The sequence below is a fragment of the Mesoplodon bidens genome, assembly GCF_964165515.1.
Source record: "Mesoplodon bidens genome assembly, chromosome: 18".
NCBI classification, from domain to species: Eukaryota; Metazoa; Chordata; class Mammalia; order Artiodactyla; family Ziphiidae; genus Mesoplodon; species Mesoplodon bidens.
The window spans coordinates 42,940,255-42,960,674 of NC_138175.1; the positions used below are offsets into that span (position 1 = coordinate 42,940,255).

At 42.8% G+C, this 20,420-nt stretch overlaps 1 protein-coding gene across 1 annotated transcript in view; it reads left to right on the top strand.

Moving 5' to 3' along the window:
• Positions 1–20,420, top strand: part of TDRD12 (tudor domain containing 12) — an 83,912-nt gene that overhangs the window by 9,619 nt on the left and 53,873 nt on the right. The window contains exons 3-7 of the mRNA XM_081217037.1: positions 5,048–5,184; positions 6,729–6,848; positions 12,561–12,616; positions 14,239–14,324; positions 20,192–20,381. Coding sequence (XP_081073163.1) covers positions 5,048–5,184; positions 6,729–6,848; positions 12,561–12,616; positions 14,239–14,324; positions 20,192–20,381 — 589 coding nt within the window. The remainder of the gene's footprint in view (positions 1–5,047; positions 5,185–6,728; positions 6,849–12,560; positions 12,617–14,238; positions 14,325–20,191; positions 20,382–20,420) is intronic.

Consider the following 20,420-nt stretch of genomic DNA (forward strand, 5'->3'; position numbering starts at 1 on the left):
TGCTTCCTTGTGGTAGTGGTGAACTTTTCCCTTCATCCCCTATATTTCCTGCAGACTGATAAATATAAAGCTTTGATTACATTTATAGTCACTCCCCCCCCCCCCCCCGAGAATGACTGGTGCTGTGAGGTTCCTCTTGTATTGAATTGGGAGAGAATCTCACTTTCGGTGATGCTGAGGTTGACCGCTGCGTTCAGATGGTGGCAGCCTAAGCGCCCCCTGTGGTTCCCGTCCGCTAGTAATGCTATCCAGTGACCACCACCGCCCAAATCAGCTCTTTCATTTATGCTTGCAAAAATGGTCATTTTCACATTGCTTCTGTATTCATGAGCTGGAATTCTTCCATAGAGAACCTTCCCTCATCTGTTAGAATGGTTTGGCTTCCTGAAGTAATACTGGAAAGGTGGAAAAATTGCTTGATTCTTTCCCTTATCAATTTTCCTGTGCCTAGTTATCTACATTTATATCTAGAGGTTTGTTTTGTTTTTCTCTCCTTGTTATTTTTAAGTACTATATTGAACTCATGGCTTTTAATGTATTCATCAGTTGTAATCATTTTTCTTGATGCTTAAATTATCTCATTACTGGCTAGTAGAAGCCCTAGGATACCACCTTTTCAAAGTTGACTGACTGTGTGAATTATTAGCTACAGGTTTCTTTGACTTAAGCATGAAACAGAAATACCCTGCATCCTTTGGCACAATTTCTCTTGAATTATTTGAGTCTTGAATTATGTGAGGCTCTCAAGAACACATCCCTTGCAGAATAGCTGCCTTATGTTTTCCAACTTCAGTTCCCGAGGGCAGGGATTTCCCCTGTCCCACTTCTTCCCTGTTGGGCACAGCTCTCCCTGCTGAGCTACTTTATAAGCTTGTGGTCAGCATATGGTTTGCCTGTCTGTGGCCTGTCAGTCCCATGGGACAGTCAGGATGCCAAGCACTGTCACTCTAGCAGGGCAGTTTCCCTAAAAGGGGGCTGCAGGTATTTATTCAGTCATCCACTGAGTAGTTTTTGAAGACCTAGTACATGCCAAGCACTGTTCTAGGTGCTGGGAATATGGCAGTAAACAAAAAGACAAAAATCCCCTTCGTCATGGCGCTGACGTCCAGTTGTGGCTGATAGCAAACAAGTGTTAGAGGGTGGTAAACAGTCATGGGAAGCAGAACCAGGAAGATGAGCCTGGGGTTGTGATTTTTGTGTTGTCCTGGCACATGATTGACAATTATTTGTAAGTTTTGTTTTCTGATTTAAGAAGGTAAAGCAATGCATTTTCCTTATTTCACTTTCTAAAAATTCTCCTTAGTTACGGAGTCAAAGTGATTGTAGTAAGAAAACCAGTGAAATAGAATTCAGGTGCCCTGTGTTCTTGTTTTCCCAATAAGCAGTGTTTAGCTTGGAGTGATCCAGCCTCCTTGCATCTTTAAGGTAAAAGGTATGAGATGATGTTGAGAGTACCTTTTAGTTCTCTCATTATTGACTAGAAATTTTTAATTTAATTTAAAAAATTTTTATTGTAGTATGGTTGATTTACAATGTTATGTTAGTTGCAGGTGTACAACAAAGTGAATCTGTTATACATACATCCACTCTTTTTTAGATCCTTTTCCCATATAGGCCATTATAGAGTATTGAGTAGAGTTCTCTGTGCTATACAGTAGTTCCTTATTAGTTATCTATTTTATATATAGTAATGGGTATGTTAATCCCAGTCTTCCAACTTATCCCTCCACCCCCTCCCCACTTACTCCCTGGTAACCATAAGTTTATTTTCTACATCTACAACTCTATTTCTGCTTTGTAGATAAGTACATTGGTACTCTTTTTTTGGATTCCACATGATATTTGTCTTTCTCTGTCTGATTTACTTCACTCAGTATGACAATCTCTAGGTCCATCCATGTTGCTGCAAATGGCATTATTTCATTCTTTTTTACGGCTGAGTAATATTACATTGTGTATATATGCCACATCATCTTTATCCATTCCTCTGTCGGTGGACATTTAGGTTGCTTCCACGTCCTGGCTCAATATTGAGCTCAATTAAGTAGTGCTGCAATGAACATTGGGGTGCATGTATCTTTTTGAATTATGGTTTTCTCCGGATATATGCCCAGGGATTGCTGGATCATATGGTAGTTCTGTTTTTAGTTTTTTAAGGAACCTCCATACTGTTCTCTATAGTGGCCATACCAGTTTACATTCCCACCAACAGTGTAGGAGGGTTGCCTTTTCCTCACACCCTCTCCAGCGTTTATTGTTTGTAGATTTTTTGATGATGGCTATTCTTACTAGTATGAGGTGATACTTCATTGCAGTTTTGATTTGCATTTCTCTAATAATTAGTGATGTTAAGCATCTTTTCATGTGCTTTTTAACTGTCTATATGTCTTCTTTGGAGAGATGTCTATTTAGGTCTTCTAACCCACTTTTTATTGGGTTGGTTTTTTTTTTTGATATTGAGCTGCATGAGCTGTTTTGTATATTTTGGAGATTAATCCTTTGTCAGTTGCTTCATTTGCAAATATTGGGTTGGCCAAAAGGTTCATTCATTTTTTTCCTAAGATGGCTCTAATAGTGCTTAGTTGCCTTTAACTTCATTAAAAACAATTTTGTTAGATTTTATTGTGACAGCTGGCATATCAGCGTGCATTGAAAAAAAATCAAAATTGGTGAATTTTTGTGTAGCCATTTTAATATTGAAGATGGAAGAAAAACAACATTTCAGCATATTATGCTTTATTATTTCAAGAAAGGTAAAAATGCAACTGAAACACAAAAAAAGATTTGTGCAGTGCATGGAGAAGGTGCTGTGACTGATCGAATGTGTCAAAAGTGGTTTGCAAAGTTTCGTGCTGGAGATTTCTCACTGGACGGTGCTCCAGGGTTGGGTAGACCAGTTGAAGTTGATAGCAATCAAATCGAGACATTGATTGAGAACAATAACGTCATACCATGTGGGAGATAGCTGACACACTCAATATCCAGCTAAAGTGCTGAAAATCATTTGTACCAGCTTGGTTATGTTAATCGCTTTGATGGTTGGGTTCCACGTAAGTTAAGCAAAAATAAAACCTTCTTGACTGTATTTCCGTATCCATTCTCTAGTGAAACGTATTGAAAATGTTCCGTTTTTTAAACAAATTGTGATAGGCGATGAAAAGTGGATACTGCATAATAATGTGGAACGGAAGAGATTGTGGGGCAAGCGAAATGAACCACCACCAACCACACCAAAGGCCGGTCTTCATCCAAAGAAGGTGATGTTGTGTATATGGTGGGACTGGAAGGGAGTCCTTTATTATGAGCTCCTGCTGGAAAACCAAATGATTAATTTGAACACGTACTGCTCCCAATTAGACCAACTGAAAGCAGCACTCGACAAAAAGCATCCAGAATTAGTCAACAGAAAACGCATAATCTTCCATCAGGATAACACAAAGACTACATGTTTCTTTCATGACCAGGCAAAAACTGTTACAGCTTGGCTGGGAAGTTCTGATTCATCTGCCGTATGCACCAGACACTGCACCTCCGGATTTCCATTTATTTAGGTCTTTACAAAATTCTCTTAATGGAAAAATGTTCAATTCCCTAGACGACTGTAAAAGGCACCTGGAACAGTTCTTTGCTCAGAAAGATAGAAGGTTTTGGGAAGATGGAATTATGAAGTTGCCTGAAAAATCACAAAAGGTAGTGGAACAAAAGGGTGAATACCTTGTTCAATAAAGTTCTTGGCGAAAATGAAAAATGTATCTCTTATTTTTACTTAAAAACCGAAGGAACTTCTTGGCCAACCCAATATTTTTCTCCCATTCTGAGGGTTGTCTTTTTGTTTTGTTTATGGTTTCCTTTGCTGTGCAAAAGCTTTTAAGTTTAATTAGGTCTCATTTGTTTATTTTTGTTTTTATTTTCATTACTCTAGGGGGTGCTTTGAAAAAGACCTTGCTGTTATTTATGTCAGAGAGTGTTCTGCCTATGTTTTCCTCTAAGAGTTTTATAGTATCCAGCTTTACATTTAGGTCTTTAATCCATTTTTTTTTTTTTTTTGCAGTACGCGGGCCTCTCACTGTTGTGGCCTCTCCCATTGAGGAGCTCTGGACGCGCAGGCTCAGCAGCCATGGCTCACGGGCCCAGCCATTCCACAGCATGTGGGATCTTCCTGGACCGGGGCACGAACCCATGTCCCCTGCATCGGCAGGCAGACTCTCAACCACTGCGCCACCAGGGGAAGCCCCTTTAATCCATTTTGAGTTTATTTTTGTGAATGGTGTTAGGGAGTGTTCTAATTTTACTCTTTTACATGTAGCTGTCCAGTTTTCCCAGCACCACTTACTGAAAAGACTGTCTTTTCTCCATTGTATAGTCTTGCCTCCTTTGTCAAAGATCACGTGACCATAGGTGTGTGGGTTTGTCTCTGGACTTTCTATCCTGTTCCATTGATAATATTTCTGTGTTTGTGCCAGTACCAATACTGTTTTGATTACAGTGGCTTTGTAGTATAATCTGAAGTCAGGGAGCCTGATTCTTCCATCTCCATTTTTCTTTCTCAAATTGCTTTGGCGGGCTTCCCTGGTGGCACAGGGGTTGAGAGTCCGCCTGCCGATGCAGGGGACACGGGTTCGTGCCCCGGTCCAGGAAGATTCCACATGCCGCAGAGCGGCTAGGCCTGTGAGCCATGGCCGCTGAGCCTGTGCGTCCGGAGCCTGTGCTCCGCAACGGGAGAGGCCACAACAGTGAGAGGCCTGCGTACCGCCAAAAAAAAAAAAAATTGCTTTGGCTATTCATGGTCTTTTGTGTTTCCGTACAAATTGTAAATTTTTTTGTTCTAATTCTGAAAAATGTCATTGGTAATTTGATAGGGATTGCATTGAATCTGTAGATTGCTTTGGGCAGTATAGTCCTTTTCACAGTATTGATTCTTCCAATCCAAGAACGTGGTGTATCTCTCCATCTGTTTGTGTCATTTTTGATTTCTTTCATTAGTATCTTACAGTTTTCTGAGTATGACTAGAGATTTTAACACCGAAGTTTTCTTTTTATTTTGTAGGTTTGTGTGGTTTATTGTCAGGAACTGAAGTGCTGGTGCAGGGCTGTTATTAAGTCAATAGTGTCTTCAGCAGACCATTACCTCACAGAGTGTTTCCTTGTGGATTTTGCCAAGTACATTCCAGTGAAATCCAAAAAGTATGTATGTATGTATTTATTTTGCCTCATGCTCTTTAGGGGACAAATGTCAGTTTTCAAGGAGAATGTCAATTTTCGAAGTAAGGGGTGAGAGCTTCAAGAAGGGAAGACTTGCAGGTTCCAGTTTTACAAGCAGTGAATGTAAGAGCAGGTGCTCAGGATGAGGACTCAGCAGGTGGCTCCGGCCCTTCTTCTGCCTTCCTTCCTAGAAAGTGCAGGCGCTGTCTGTCAGCTGCTCTCCTGGCCTGGCGTGGCATGTCCCCTGAGTTTGCTCAGGTGATGGAATGGGTGATTCGGGAGGCAGAGAGAAACTCTTCTTGTCGCCACAGAAGGGATGGTTTGCTGGCACAGCCTCAGATTTCAGAGAGCAGAGCGTGCATCGCTCGTCCTGCTTAACAGAGTGAGGGTGTGACTGTCACAGAAGACGGGAGGCCGTTCAGAGTGACCCTCAATGACTCCAGGACCACACACCACGGTTCCCTAGAAAACACTTGTCAGCAAGTCGGTCTTGGTGTTTGTGGTAATTTTTCTCATGGTTTCCTATCCCAGAGTCAGAGGATATCAGTTTAATAAACAATAAATAGTAAACGTGAGGACCCTTCTTCCGAAAGGGAAAGAATGGTCCCAGCTGCAGGGGAGGCGGGTGCCCTGATGGGGAGTCTGTGTCAGGGGGCCGCTCCCACAGCAGGGCTGGCAGGTCTTCATGGAAAAGGAGGTGCCTTTCTAGCTTGTGGTTCTGCACCCATATAACCATAGTGGCTATTAAAATTAACATCGTATTTAACGGTTTGGAGAGATTTCCTCTTAGTATTTGGAGTTTTAAGTTTAGTTTGTTTTGAGCAAGAGAATCGTATGATTAGAGCAGGGAGGCCTGGAGGGGCGGTTAGTGCAGCCGCCTTTTCTAAACTGTCCAAGACCAAGGTGGCCAGGCTGCCCATACATGGCCCCTTAGAACCTGTTAACGTCGAAACCATATGTTCAGGTGCTCTGTCGTTTGCCTGAAGGAGAATGGAAATAAAAATGCTAAACAGCTTATGAAACCTCAGTCCATCAGCTCTTTTGTGCAAAGTTGACAAATACTAATTCTTAAAACATCTGCTTATTTACAGAAGCTTCAAGGTAATTCTGGTCGTGTATTGAAATTGCTATTTTAAAATCTTAAATAGAATTTGCTTCCAGGTTTGTTCATTATTACCCAGTGTTTCTCAATCTAAGGCGACAGTGTTTTTCTAATGCCTCCCTGCCCCCATGCCATGAAATTTTAATGCCAAAGATTACTGAGTATCTTTTATGTATTATATGTATATCTGTGCTTTATACATAAAAAAGTAAGATTTTTCTCAGCCCCCAAGAACCAGTTTTCACCTTGCTCGGCAAATGTCTCCAAGCACTTGCTGCTGTTGGTGGCTATAATAGAAACAGAAATAATCAGGTTTTGTGTGTTTTGTTTCATGTTAAGTATTTTAATTATGTAGGTGTACTTTAAAGAAATATGTTATATATAATTTTTTTAATCATGGAACTCTTTCTGTTTCACTGTTAAGTATTCGAGTTGCAGTAGAAACTTTTATGCAGCTTCCCTACAGAGCAAAAAAATTCAGACTGTACTGCACAAAACCTGTCACATTGCACATTGACTTCTGTGAAGACAGCACTGAGATTGTGTAAGTACAGCTTCTAACATATGCTGAATCATTAGTAAAAGTCTTAAATTGAGTGTATGATGTTTATGTGAAATCAGATCCTCTTGAGAAGTGCTAAGCGATTTCAAAGGTCTCTTTGTCCTTTAGGAGGTGTCTTCTGAGTCACTGTGTCAAACCTGGCCATGTAGCCCCATCTCCAGAGGCTGTGGTGTGAGGGGGTTAGAGTATGGTCTGAGCTCTGTGCTATTCGGCTTCTTAAGTTACAAAAGGGATAAATTAAGTGTAAAGAGAAACATTTATGTATCGGATCATGGAGCATTAAAAAAAAAGTCCATGACATCCTTCTGCAGCCCCATTTCCTCCCTCCTTCCCTCCTGGGAGGCTTCTGTGACCTGTTCAGGCTCTGAACTTGCAGACCTTTTTCAGTGCCTTTATACATATTCACATGCATGGAGCTTTTAATGAAAATTAGAACACACTGTCATATTGGCAAATTTAACTTAAGAATATATTGAGTTGGCCAAAAAGTGCCTTTGGTTTTTAAGTAAAAATAAAGGACACATTTTTCATTTTCATGAAGAGCTTTATTGAACAACATATTTACCCTTTTGTTCCACTACCTTCTGCCATTTTTCAGGCAACTTCATAATTCCATCTTCCCAAAACTTTTATCTTTTTGAGCAAAGAACTGTTCCAGGTGCCTTTTACAGTCATCCAGGGAATTGAAATTTTTTCCATTAAGAGGATTTTGTAAAGACCTAAATAAATGGAAATCTGAAGGTGTCTGAAGGTGTCTGGATGAATCAGAACTTCCCAGCCAAGCTGTAACAGTTTTTGCCTGGTCATGAAAGGAACATGCAGTCTTTGTGTTATCCTGATGGAAGATTATGCATTTGGGACTTCCCTGGTGGCACAGTGGTTAAGAATCCGCCTGCCGGTGCAGCAGACACAGGTTCGATCCCTGGTCCAGGAAGATCCCACGTGCTGCGGAGGAACTAAGCCCATGTGCCACAGCTACTGAGCCTGCGAGCCACGGCTGCTGAGCCCACATGCCACAGCTACTGAAGCTGGCGCTCCTAGAGCCCCGTGGTCCGCAACGAGAAGCCACCGCAATGAGAAGCCCGCACACCGCAACGAAGAGTAGCCCCCACTCGCCAGAACTAGAGAAAGCCTGCGCGCAGCAACGAAGACCCAGTGCAACCAAAAATAAAGATAAATAAAATTAAAAAAAAAAAGTGGAAGCCAAATGTTTTTTTAAAAAAAATAGAGAATCATATGCAGAAGTATGGTCAAGAAGGTGTTTTTTGCTTAACATACGTGGAACCCAAACATCAAAGCGATTAACATAACCAAGCTGGTGCAAATGATTTTAAACGCTTGATTTGGATATTTTGAGTGTGTCAACTATCTCCCACATGGTATAACATTGATTGCTCTCAATTACTGTCTCGATTTGATCGCTATCAACTTCACCTGGTCTGCCCGACCATGGAGCATCGTCCAATGAGAAATCTCCAGCACGAAACTTCACAAACCACTTTTGACACATTCGATCAGTCACGGCACCTTCTTCGTGCACTGCACAAATCTTTTTTTGCATTTCAGTTTCATTTTTACCTTTCTTGAAATAAAGCATAATATGCCAAAAATGTTGCTTTTTTCTTCCATCTTCAATATTAAAATGGCTACACAAAAATTCACCAAAATTTTTTTTTTTTTTTTTTTTTTTTTTTTTTTTTTTTTGCGGTACGTGGGCCTCTCACTGTTGTGGCCTCTCCCGTTGCGGAGCACAGGCTCCGGACGCGCAGGCTCAGCGGCCATGGCTCACGGGTCTAGCCGCTCCGCGGCATGTGGGATCTTCCTGGACCAGGGCACGAACTCGCGTCCCCTGCATCGGCAGGCGGACTCTCAACCACTGCGCCACCAGGGAAGCCCTCACAAAAATTTTTGATTTTTTTTTTTTTAATGCGCACTGATAAGACAGCTGTCACAATACAGTCTAACAAAACTTTTTCGAATGAAGTTAAACACAGTTAAGTGCTACTAGAGCCATCTTATGGAAAAAAAGAACAAACCTTTTGGCCAACCCAGTATTTTGAAGTTCTTTGCCAGTACACGTATTCCCTTCTACTTGCAGTCATTTTCCTGGGTGAATACAATTGGCATACTTGCTCTCTTTAACCACTCCTCTCTTGATAGCCAGCTAGATTGTTACCAAACCATTTTGCACTGTACATTCTCATAAGAATATAGGTAAATCAAAATGAGATATATAGGTGTAGAAATGTATACATGCATCATGTATGCACATGTGTACACATGTATCATACACACACACACACACACCCCTGTCTAGTAATTTGACCACATTGCCAGTGTTTGTACAGGATGGGTCCCTGCACTGTGCAGTGCTGTGTCGGGGTTATGACTGTGATCTTTTCTGTCTTGAATGAGCACTACCTGAGGCCCTGGGGGTAGCCCCATCCTCCCCCTCCAACACTGTGGTTTTGTGGGAGAAGAAGCTATGGGAAGCAGCACAATTTTTTTTTTTTTTGGGCGGTACGCGGGCCTCTCACTGTTGTGGCCTCTCCCATTGCGGAGTACAAGCTCCAGATGCGCAGGCTCAGCAGCCATGGCTCACGGGCCCAGCCGCTCCGTGGCATATGGCCTCTTCCCCGACCGGGACACAAACCCGTGTCCCCTGCATCGGCAGGCAGACTCTCAACCACTGCGCCACCAGGGAAGCCTGAAGCAGCACAATTTTGATTCAACGTGCACGTCCCGGTGATGTTGCATTCTAAGTTCTCTCTGAACTTGGAAACTGCCTCTCTTATGGATGCTTTTGTGGGATTTGTGGAGACCCTCCCATCTCCACTCCCCCAGCCCTCATCGCCTGTAGCTCCCTTGGGATGATGAATGCATCACTCTTGCGGCTGCCTCGGAATCCACACTAATAAGCCAGCTGGTCTCTGCTGAGGCCGCTGCTCCGCCAGGCTGCCCAGCAACGCCTGCCCGCTTCCTGTCCCTCTTGCAGAGCAACCAGCTCTCCGTGCCCAGCTCTTCCTCAGAGGCAGACCCCTGTCTTTCTCATGCCCCCGCTGCATTATCCCCTTCCCAGCGCCACCACAGTGCTCCCCAGGGGCCTTCCCAGCCTTGGACACACCCAACCCTAGGAGACCCTCAGTGTAGGCGAAGAAGGGCTTCAGGTAAGTGATCTCACTGGGTTTTGATCACCTTCTTTGATGTTGCTGGTTTTGTGTTCGCGCCTCATCTAGAATGTCTGTCTTAACATGTGTATTACAGTTTTTGTTAAATTTCCCTTCAAAAGGACTAGCAGTCTATACTCCCATCATTGGGGTATAGAAAGTGCTGCTTTCCCCACACAACGTAGAATATCATCAGGCTTTTTAAGTTTTGCTTGTTTGCTGGACAACAATGGTATTTTATTTTAAGTTGTATTTTTCTGACTTGTAAAGTTGGGTATCTCTTCACGTAGTTAGTGTGTGTGTGTGTGTGTGTGTGTGTGTGTGTGTGTGTGTGTGCCTGCCTGTGTTGAGAGAGAGACACATACACAGACACACAGACTAATAGATTAACCTGTGGCAGACTTGTTGATTTACTTGTTCATAGACTAGATTGATTTTTCTCTTGGGCCTTTTCCTTACTAGGAATCTACTACATTTTGTTAAAAAACAAAAAGGTTATTTTTTGTATAGCAAGGTTTTAAAACCACTGTATTCGTTTGTTTGTTTGTTTATACCTCCCTTCGGAAACTCTTTGTGATTCTCTTGAAGTAATGTGCTTAGTATCTTAGTAAAAATAAAAATAACAGGGCTAAATGCTTTATGTACATTACCTCATTTGATCTTTGAAACAGCCCTTGGAGGATGGTGATGGCATCTCTGATAAATAAAACCAGTGGAGAAACATAAAACATATCACTCTAACCTTACTTTATTTTATTTTTGTTCCATGCTTCCAAATATTGGTTTTTCATGATCTTCCACTGCCTATAGCTTCTCCTGCGATTTTCTTTCCAAAGCATAGTATGACTCTGACTCCAGTTTGGGAGTGTGTGTGTGTGTGTGTGTGTGTGTGTGTGTGTTTTAATACACCACCAAGTAATGCAGCCTAACCTCACATAGCATCAGATCCCACAGGTTAAGGGCTCCACCCTACAAGACCTCCCCCAGCCCCCACCCCCCACCCCGCAACTTCAGATGCCAATTTCAAGTCTGGGTTGTCACCTGTGCTTCTGACTGGGATGGCTGTAAATGAGAGGTTCCCTTCTTGGGTTTGATTAATTTGCTCACAGAACTCAGAGAAACATTTTACTTACTAGATTACCAGTTTATTATAAAAGATATAACTCAGGAGCAGCCAGATGGAAGAGATGCACAGGGCAAGGTGTGAGGAGAGGTGCTTCCTTTCCTCTCCAGGCACACCTGTCCCCCACATCTCCACGTGTTCACCAGCCCAGAAGCTCCCAACCTAGGCCATTTTTGGTGTTTATGGAGGCTTCATTACTTAGCCATGACTGATTAAATCTTTGGCCATTGGCAATTGATCCAACCTCCAGACCCTTTCTCCTCCTTGCAGGTCAGGGTGGTAGGACTGAAAGTTCCAACCCTCTAATCACAAGGTTGGTTTCCCTGGCAACCAGCCCATGTTTTTTTTTTTTTTTTTTGCGGTACGCAGGCCTCTCACTGCTGCGGCCTCTCCCTGTTTGTACAGGATGGGTCCCTGCACTGTGCAGTGCTGTGTCGGGGTTATGACTGTGATCTTTGCTGTCTTGAATGAGCACTACCTGAGGTCCTGGGGGTAGCCCCATCCTCCCCCTCCAACACTGTGGCTTTGTGGGAGAAGAAGCTATGGGAAGCAGCACAATTTTTTTTTTTTTTGGGCGGTACGCAGGCCTCTCACTGCTGCGGCCTCTCCCGTTGCGGAGCACAGGCTCCGGACGTGCAGGCTCAGTGGCCATGGCTCACGGGCCCAGCCGCTCCGCGGCATGTGGGATCCTCCTAGACCGGGGCATGAACCCATGTTCCCTGCATCGGCAGGCAGACTCTCAACCACTGCGCCACCGGGGAGGCCCCCCATTCTTAAGTTACCTTGGTGCTTTCCACTCGTCACCTTGTCACTCTCATCACTGAACCCTGTGCCAGAAACAGGGACAATGACAAAATATATACTTCTTATCATAAATCACAGTATCACACATAGGAAAGGACAAGATGAGAGGGAGAAATAGGACCCAGTGAAAGGGGTACCACGAGACAGTAGTGGCTGCGTTTCCCACAGCCACTTTTAGAATGTTGGTTTAACCAACACGTGTGGAGCCCTCGCTCTGTGCCAACCTGTGCTGAGCAGTCCTCACTCAGGGTCCCTGTCCTGGGAAGCTAGCATTCTGTCTGGGAGACAGGCGTTGCAGGTAATGGGACGATGGTGTTGGGACAGATGGTGCCGTGGAGGTGGGCACAGTAGCTCAGGAAGCCCCAGAAAGGGGCCCGTTCTCAGCGAGTCTCTGCACTGGCACAGGCGGGCATTGAAGAGAAGTCTGCGGCGGGGTGCAGCTGGGATCATCACCCCCAGGCCAGAGCCAGACCCCCCGTTACCTGCATCATATGTCCAACATGTAATATCAGAAACATCCAGTGTATAATTTACTAAATGATGTTAGCGTACTGGCCTCAGCTTTTTATTTAATGAAGTTGCCTCTTTTCTCTGTTCCAGACCTGCCAAGAAGTGGGACAGTGCAGCTACTCGGTACTTTCAGAACATCCTAAAAGGTGAGGCAAGTGCATGATCACTGCAGCCTGCTCTGAACTGACGCCTTCTGTTGATGAGAGGGTTTGAGATATGCGTGCTTAGCTGTTTGACCCCTTTTGTGGGGTTCATAAGTGACCTGGAGCTTCTTCCACCCCAAGTGTCACAATGACTCTGCACCCCTGGAATTTTGGGGGTGGATGTGGGCACCAGTAATTGACAGGTGAAATCAGGAAGGAGCTATGTGGGTGAGGACCCTTACACAATAATGCCTGTCTCTTAGTTGGCATAGAAGCTGCAGCACTGCAAAATAAATTTACGTGCATTTCATTGAACCAACAGTTGATGAAAAGCCTAACTGTTTTTTAGCGAGCAAGGGGTGTAAATGGATACTTTGTGATCCCCGTCATTGCTAATGAAGATGTGTAGAATGTCTCAGCGCCTATTCAGTGTGCCCCTTTTATTTTATATCCTTGGCTGTAAAACAGACTCTCATGTGTGACATCTGTCCTAACCCCTGGCAGTCTGAGCCAAATAACTGTGCCGAACTCCAGGGCTGTTCTGAGGAGTAGTGAGTTTGCATTGCCTGGGGTGCTGGCCCCTCTCCTCCACTGCCCCACTGTCCGGGTAAAGGAGCAGCCAGAGGAGTTGCACCTGGGAGAAATGGGAGGCGCGCCTCTGATTTTGTAGCTTGGGCCCTTGTGAGCCCACAGGGGGCCCGGGAGACCCAGGTTTGGAGCAGGCAGAGTGCTTGGGTTGAACACCGTCCTGCTACGTCTGCATAGCCTCCTCACCTGTAAAATGATATCAGTGCTTACCCCAAAGTGTTGTGGTAAGAGTGAAATGAAATGCGTTTGTAAAGGACGGAGCAGGGCCTTCCCTGGTGGCGCAGTGGTTGAGAGTCCGCCTGCTGATGCAGGGGACACGGGTTCGTGCCCCGGTCTGGGAAGATCCCACGTGCCGCGGAGCGGCTGGGTCCGTGAGCCATGGCCGCTTAGCCTGCGCGTTCGGAGCCTGTGCTCCGCAATGGGAGAGGCCACAACAGTGAGAGGCCCGTGTACCACAAAAAAAAAACCAAAAAACAAACAAAAAAAGGACGGAGCAGAGTGCCTGTTGGTGCCCATCCGTGGAGCTGCTCTTTGGGGCACTTGGAGGGGTGGAGTGGGCTCAGGTGAAAGACTGCGACTGGGCACGTGGGTTTGGGGGTCCCTGGCAAAGAAGAGAGGGCCCAGAACTGTGCTCGAGGTGCCGTCACAGGGTGGCAGGAGGAGGATGGCGGGCTGAGGGGGACAGAGGACACATGGCTGACTTCATGCCGGGAGAGCCTGCACCTCGCCTTGCCCAGTGCCAGCCCCCTTCTGCGGGAGGAAGCTGTTGAATGTTGTGGCACTGGGTAATCGTGAGTGGTCAGCAGAGATTAATAGGTGAGAAATAGTCATGGTAGTCATAGTCATAGTTTAAAGCATACTTTTTTTGGCGGGGGGGGCCTTGCGGTGTGGCATGCCGGATCTTAGTTCCCTGACCAGGGATCGAACCTGCACCCCCTGCAGTGGAAGCATGGAGTGCTAACCGCTGGGCCACCAGGGAGGTCCCTCAAGCATACTTTTAATATCATCTACTTTATGTTTTGACTTATGCTATTTAGCAGCTACCCAGGTGGAAGCCAAATTGTGTGCTGTGGAAGAAGATACTTTTGAGGTTTACCTTTATGTAACTACAAAAAATGAAAAGGTAGGTGAAAGAATTGTATTAAAATATTATTAAAAATGCTTATTAAAACAGTACAGACCTAGGAAAACAATGTCATTCACACAGCATATAAATTTTCTTAATCTTTCAAGGTCTGGCTTAGATCAGAAGTTAGCCAGGGGCTTCCCTGGTGGCGCAGTGGTTGAGAGTCTGCCTGCCGATGCAGGGGATGCGGGTTCGTGCCCCTGTCTGGGAAGATCCCACATGCCACGGAGCGGCTGGGCCCGTGAGCCATGGCCGCTGAGCCTGCACGTCCGGAGCCTGTGCTCCGCAACAGGAGAGGCCACAACAGTGAGAGGCCCGCGTACCACAAAAAAAAAAAAAGAAAAAAAAAGGAGAAGTTAGCCAGGACTGTTTTTCTTCTTTTAATTACTTTAAAAAATTACCTTAGTATTTTATTTAGACAGCATTTTATTCAGTAATGGACAAGAAATTATTCCTATAGTGATGAGTGTGAAATGTTATTTTCTTATAAGAGGACGTAATTTTCTTGAATACACACATTTGGTGTGGTTTTAGTTCCCTGCTTTTTCCCTTCCATAATTTTCTCATTGTACAGATATATGCTCACCGTAGAGAATTCAGATACCATAAGTAGAAAGGAAGTGGGCCTCGCCTGTGAGCCCCCTCTTTCCTTCACCCAGTTACTAGCTGTTCACCTTTGGCTGGCTGCCCTTTATGAAGGGTGGTATGAGGACGCAGCAGCTCTGTACCTTGGGTGGAGGTGGATAGAGCTGCAGGTTTAGGGCTGCTCAGGGCCCACAGAGGGCATCTAAAACCTCGATTTATTTTAAAACTTTGTTTTGGAACAATTTTACGCTTACAGACAAGATGCCAAAATAGTGCAGAGATTTTTGTATGTGCTTTACCTGGGTCCTCCTAATGTTAACCATACAAACAAGTAGTACAATGATTAAAACCAGAAAATTTACACTGATCAAATATAATTTTAAAAAATCTGCAGACCTTATTTGAATTTTGCCGGTTTTTCCACTAATTTTCTCTCTCTGGTTTCAGATCTGATCTCAGGTCCCACATTGCATCTGACTGTCAAATCTCCTTAGTTTCCTCCAATCTGTGACAGTTGTCTTTCCTCCTCTTTTAAGACCTTGACACTTCTGAAGAGTACTGGCCAGTTATTTTGTAGAATGTTACTCAGTTTGGCTTTATTTGATGTTTTCTCATGATTAGCCTGAGGTGTTGCATGCTTTTAGGAAGAATGCTACAGAAGTGATGCCCTTCTCGGTACGTCCGAGCGGGGGTTATGATGTTGATAATGTTTTATTATTTGTCATCTTAATCGTGATCACCTGGTTAGGGCTGTGTCTGCTGGGTTTTTCCTCAACAGAGTTACTGTTTATTCCGTTTTGAAATTATTAAGTACCTTATGGGGGGATGCTTTGAGACCATGCAGATAGCCATCAATGACTCTTGTCTGCAAAACTTATTTCTGTGGTGTTTGCCCATTTCCATCATGCCTTCTGCATTTTTAATTGGAATCTATGAGGAAGAACTGACCCTTCTTCCCATTTATTAATTGATTCAATAATTTATCTTAGTATAGACTCTTTGGATATTTATTTTACTCTGAGGATATAATCCACCATTATCATTATTTTCCTGCTCAAGTTGTTGCAGATTTAGTTAGGAGCTTCTTCAAAGTGGCTGATGTGTCCTTTCTGTGTGCCCCATCATAGCTGAAAGCACCACAGGGTGCTCCAGGCTCATTTTGTCCATTTCCAGAATCAGCCCTAGAATCAGCCACTTCTCCAAGAAGTGGTTCCTTTTATTGAAGAATGGTCTTCAGATATTAAGATCCGGGCACTAGGTGTGCTCATTATTACTACTGGGGTGTCATTGGTTGCCCTCTCAGCAGACAGACAGGAAAGACATGTATGTACATTAACCCACTTACACAAACGTTTACATCTATTCCTAGATCTATCCATCTGTATATATATTAAGAGCTCTGGTTCCTCTAATTTCAATCCAGCGCTGCAGGGTTCATTCTAGCCCTCCCCTCTCCTCATTCTTCACACCTGTCTCTGACAGTAAGAAACCTGCGTTAGCTACAGTATAGTTACTTGATTGATCCTCGTATTCACATAGAGTAATTTCAGACTTGCTAACCCACATTCTTGTGAAAAAGAAATTTGCCTTAGCCTTAGAGCATGCAGCCCTGGATGCAGAATTACTTAGGTTAGCTCTTTTCTTCCCTACCCTCTTCAGTGTCATTGTGTTATTCATTTGTAATAAGGTTCATTTGTTACTCTTTATGTTGTGTTTTGGGTTCCCCCACATTCTTGTTGATTTTGCCTGTGACTTTTCATTGCTTATTTTACAACTTGGTAAAAATACCAGAATGTTGGCTCTAGGACCTGTCTTGTGAAACATCTTTTAAATAAGTTCTCCACTGACCTGCTTCTTTCTTCTTGCTTTTCTTTCTCTGTGTATATGGCTGTGTTCGGATGACAACTTGCTTTTTCCTCAGGGTGTTAAAAGAGCAGAGGCATGCTCAGCAGAGAGAACTTACAGTGGATGCATGAGGTCATAATTGCCAGAAAAGAAAAATGGGGTCAACAGTCCTTTTCTAGCTCCCGAAGGAAGCACAAGGATGTGTCCCAGTGTGTTCTCTCTCTCTCTCTCTTTTTTTTTTTTTTGCTTGTTGTCTTTCACACAAAATTATTTTGAGATATATCCATGTTGATCCTTTTATTGTCAATATCCTTCCATTGTCTGGGTATACTACAGTGTGTTTATCCATTCACTTGTTGATGGATATTTAAGTTGTGACCCCTTTGGGGCAACTACAAATGAAACTTCTATGAAGATGCATGTACAAGTCTTCCTATGGACCTGTGCTTTCATTTTTCTTGGATAAATACCTAGGAGTCCCACTTCGGGGTAGTGTTATAGTATGGGTATTAAGAGCCTTCCAAATTGTTTTCCAGAGTGGTTGACCATGGTACAGTCCCATCAGCAATGAGAGTTACACTTCCTTCACATCCTCTTCATTACTTTTATGGTCATTTTCATTGGTGTGTAATGGTCTCTCATTGTAGTTTAAATTTGCATTTCCCTAGTGACTTACGATGTTGAGTATCTCTTCATATGCTGTTTGCAATCTGTATATCTTCGATGAAGTATTCAGATCTTTTACCCATTTTTTTCTTTTTTTTTATTGAGGTATAATTGACGTACAACATTATATTAGTTTCAAGTGTACAATACAATGACTTAATACTTGTGTATACGTTTTGCAAAATGTTTAGTTAACATCCATCACCACATGTTACAGAATTTTTTTCTGGTGATGAGAACTTTTAAGATTTACTCTTAGTAACTTTCAAATATGCAATACAGTATTATTAACTATAGCCACCATGCTGTAGATTATATGCCCGTGACTTATTTATTTCATAATTGGAAGTTTTCACCTTATGACTCCCTTCACCCAGTTTATCACCTTCACCCCATATTCCCCCCACCCCAGCTCTGGCAACCACCAATCTGTTCTCTGTATCTATGAGCTTGGGTTTTTTTTGTTGTTATTTATTTTGTTTTCTTTTGGTTTTAGATTCCACATACCAGTGGAGATTATATAACATTTGTCTTTCTTTGACTTATTTCACTTAGCATAGTGTCCTTAAGGTGTTGTCACAAATGGAAAGATTTTGTTCTTTTTTGTGGCCAAATCATATTCCATTGGGTATATGTATATACACCACTTTTTTTTTTAACATCTTTATTGGAGCATAATTGCTTTACAATGGTGTGTTAGTTTCTGCTTTATAACAAAGTGAATCAGTTATACATATACATATGTCCCCATATCTCTTCCCTCTTGCATCTCCCTCCCTCCTACCCTCCCTATCCCACCCCTCTAGGTGGTCACAGAGCACCGAGCTGACCTCCCTGTGCTATGCGGCTGCTTCCCAATAGCTATCTATTTTACGTTTACACCACATTTTTTTTATCCATTCACCCACCCATGAAAGCTTAGATTCTTTCCATTAACTTGGCTGTTGTAAATAATGTTGCAGTGATCATGGGGATGCATGGATCTTTTCAAGTTAATGTTTTCATTTTCTTCAGATAAATAGCCAGAAGTGGAATTGCTAGATTGTATGGTAGTTGTATGTTTAATTTCTAGAGGCATCACCATGCTGTTTTCCATAGTGAGTATACCAATTTACGTTCCCACCAACAGTGCATAAGGGGTTCTTTTTCTCCACATACTTGCCAACACTTGGTGTTTCTTTTTAACAACAGCCATTCTGACAGATGTGAAGTGTTACCTCACTGTATTTTTTTTAATTAAATTAATTAATTAATTAATTATTGGCTGCGTTGGATCTTTGCGGGCTTTCTCTAGTTGCGGCGAGCGGGGGCTACTCTTCATTGCAGTGCGTGGTCTTCTCACTGCGGTGGCTTCTCTCGTTGTGGAGCACAGGCTCTAGGCGCGCGGGCTTCAGTAGTTGTGGCTCACAGGCTCTAGAGCGCAGGTTCTAGTTGTGGCGCACGGGCTTAGTTGCTCCACAGCATGTGGGATCTTCCCGGACCAGGGCTCGAACCTGTGTCCCCTGAAGGCAGACAGATTGGCAGGCGGATTCCTAACCACTACACCACCAGGAAAGCCCCTCATTGTGGTTTTGATTTGCATTTCCCTGATTATTAGGGATATTGAGCATCTTTCCTTGTACCTGTTGACCATCTGTGTGTCTTCTTTGGAAAAAAGTCTATTCAGATCCTCAGATCCTCTGCCCATTTTTGAGTTGGATTATTTGGGGGTTTGTTTGTTTGTTGTTGCTATTGTTGTTGTGTGAGTTCTTTATGTATTTTGGATATTAACCCCTTATCAGACAAATGACTTATAGATATTTTCTCTCATTAAGAGTCTTTTCATTTTGTTGGTGCTTTCCTTTGCTGTGCAGAAGCATTTTAGTTTGGTGTAGTCCCACGGGTTTATTTTTGTTTTTGTTGCCTTTGCTTTTGGTGTCAAATCCAAAAAATCATCTCTAAGACCAGTGTCAAGGAGCTTATCACCTATGTTTTCTTCTAGGAGTTTTATGGTTTCGGATCTTATATTCAAGTCTTTAATCTGTTTTGAGTTTGCTTTTGTATATGGTGTAAGAAAGTGGTCCAGTTTCATTCTTCAGCACGTGGCTGTCCAGTTTTCCCAACACTGTTTATTGAAGAGACTGTCATTTCCCCATTATATATTATTGACTCCTTTTTCATAATTTAATTGACCATATATGTGTGGGTTTATTTCTGGGCTGTCTGTTCTGTTCCATTGATCTGTGTGTCTGTTTTTATGCCAATACCATACTATTGTCATTAGTATCTTTTGTCCATTTTAAAATTGGTTTTGTTTTCTTTATATTCAGTTTTGAGAGTTCTTTATGTATTCTGGATACATGTCCATCCAGATATATTATTTAAAAATATTTTCTCCTTTTCTGTGGTTTGCCCTTTACAGCATCTTTTGAAAAGCAGAAATTTAAAATTTTGATAAAATCTATCAGTTTTTTCTTTTATGATGTGTGTTTTGTCTTCACCCTCTTCCCAGATCTTTACCTGGCAAAGTCATGTTAGTTCTCAAGCACTTTCAAGTAGACGTTTTTTAGATTTTGTACCGTTTCTTACTGTTTTTCTGATCAGGAAGGTTGGTCAGAAGTATCTAGTTCACTGTTAGGAGAGCAGAAGTCAAGAGATCAATTTCTATCAAATTATGTTCTATAAAATAATTTTTCTGAAGATTGAAATTTTTGGGTAAGTTTGGCATATTTTCTGAACAGTCACCTGAGTATATTTGTCTCATTCATGAAATGTTTAAAATTATACAGGTTTGTGTGAACGATGATCTGGTTGCAAAGAACTTCGCTTGTTATGTATCACCCATGGAGAATAAGAACCTTGATTCTTCAGAGAAACCAAGATTGAATGTAAAGTCAGCATCCTTTTCCAGTAAACTCAATCCAGCACTTACTCTTTGGCCAATGTTTTTGCAAGGAAAAGATTCTCAAAGGATGGAAAGTGAGTGGATTTCACCAATATGTTTCTCTTAAGCTGTCT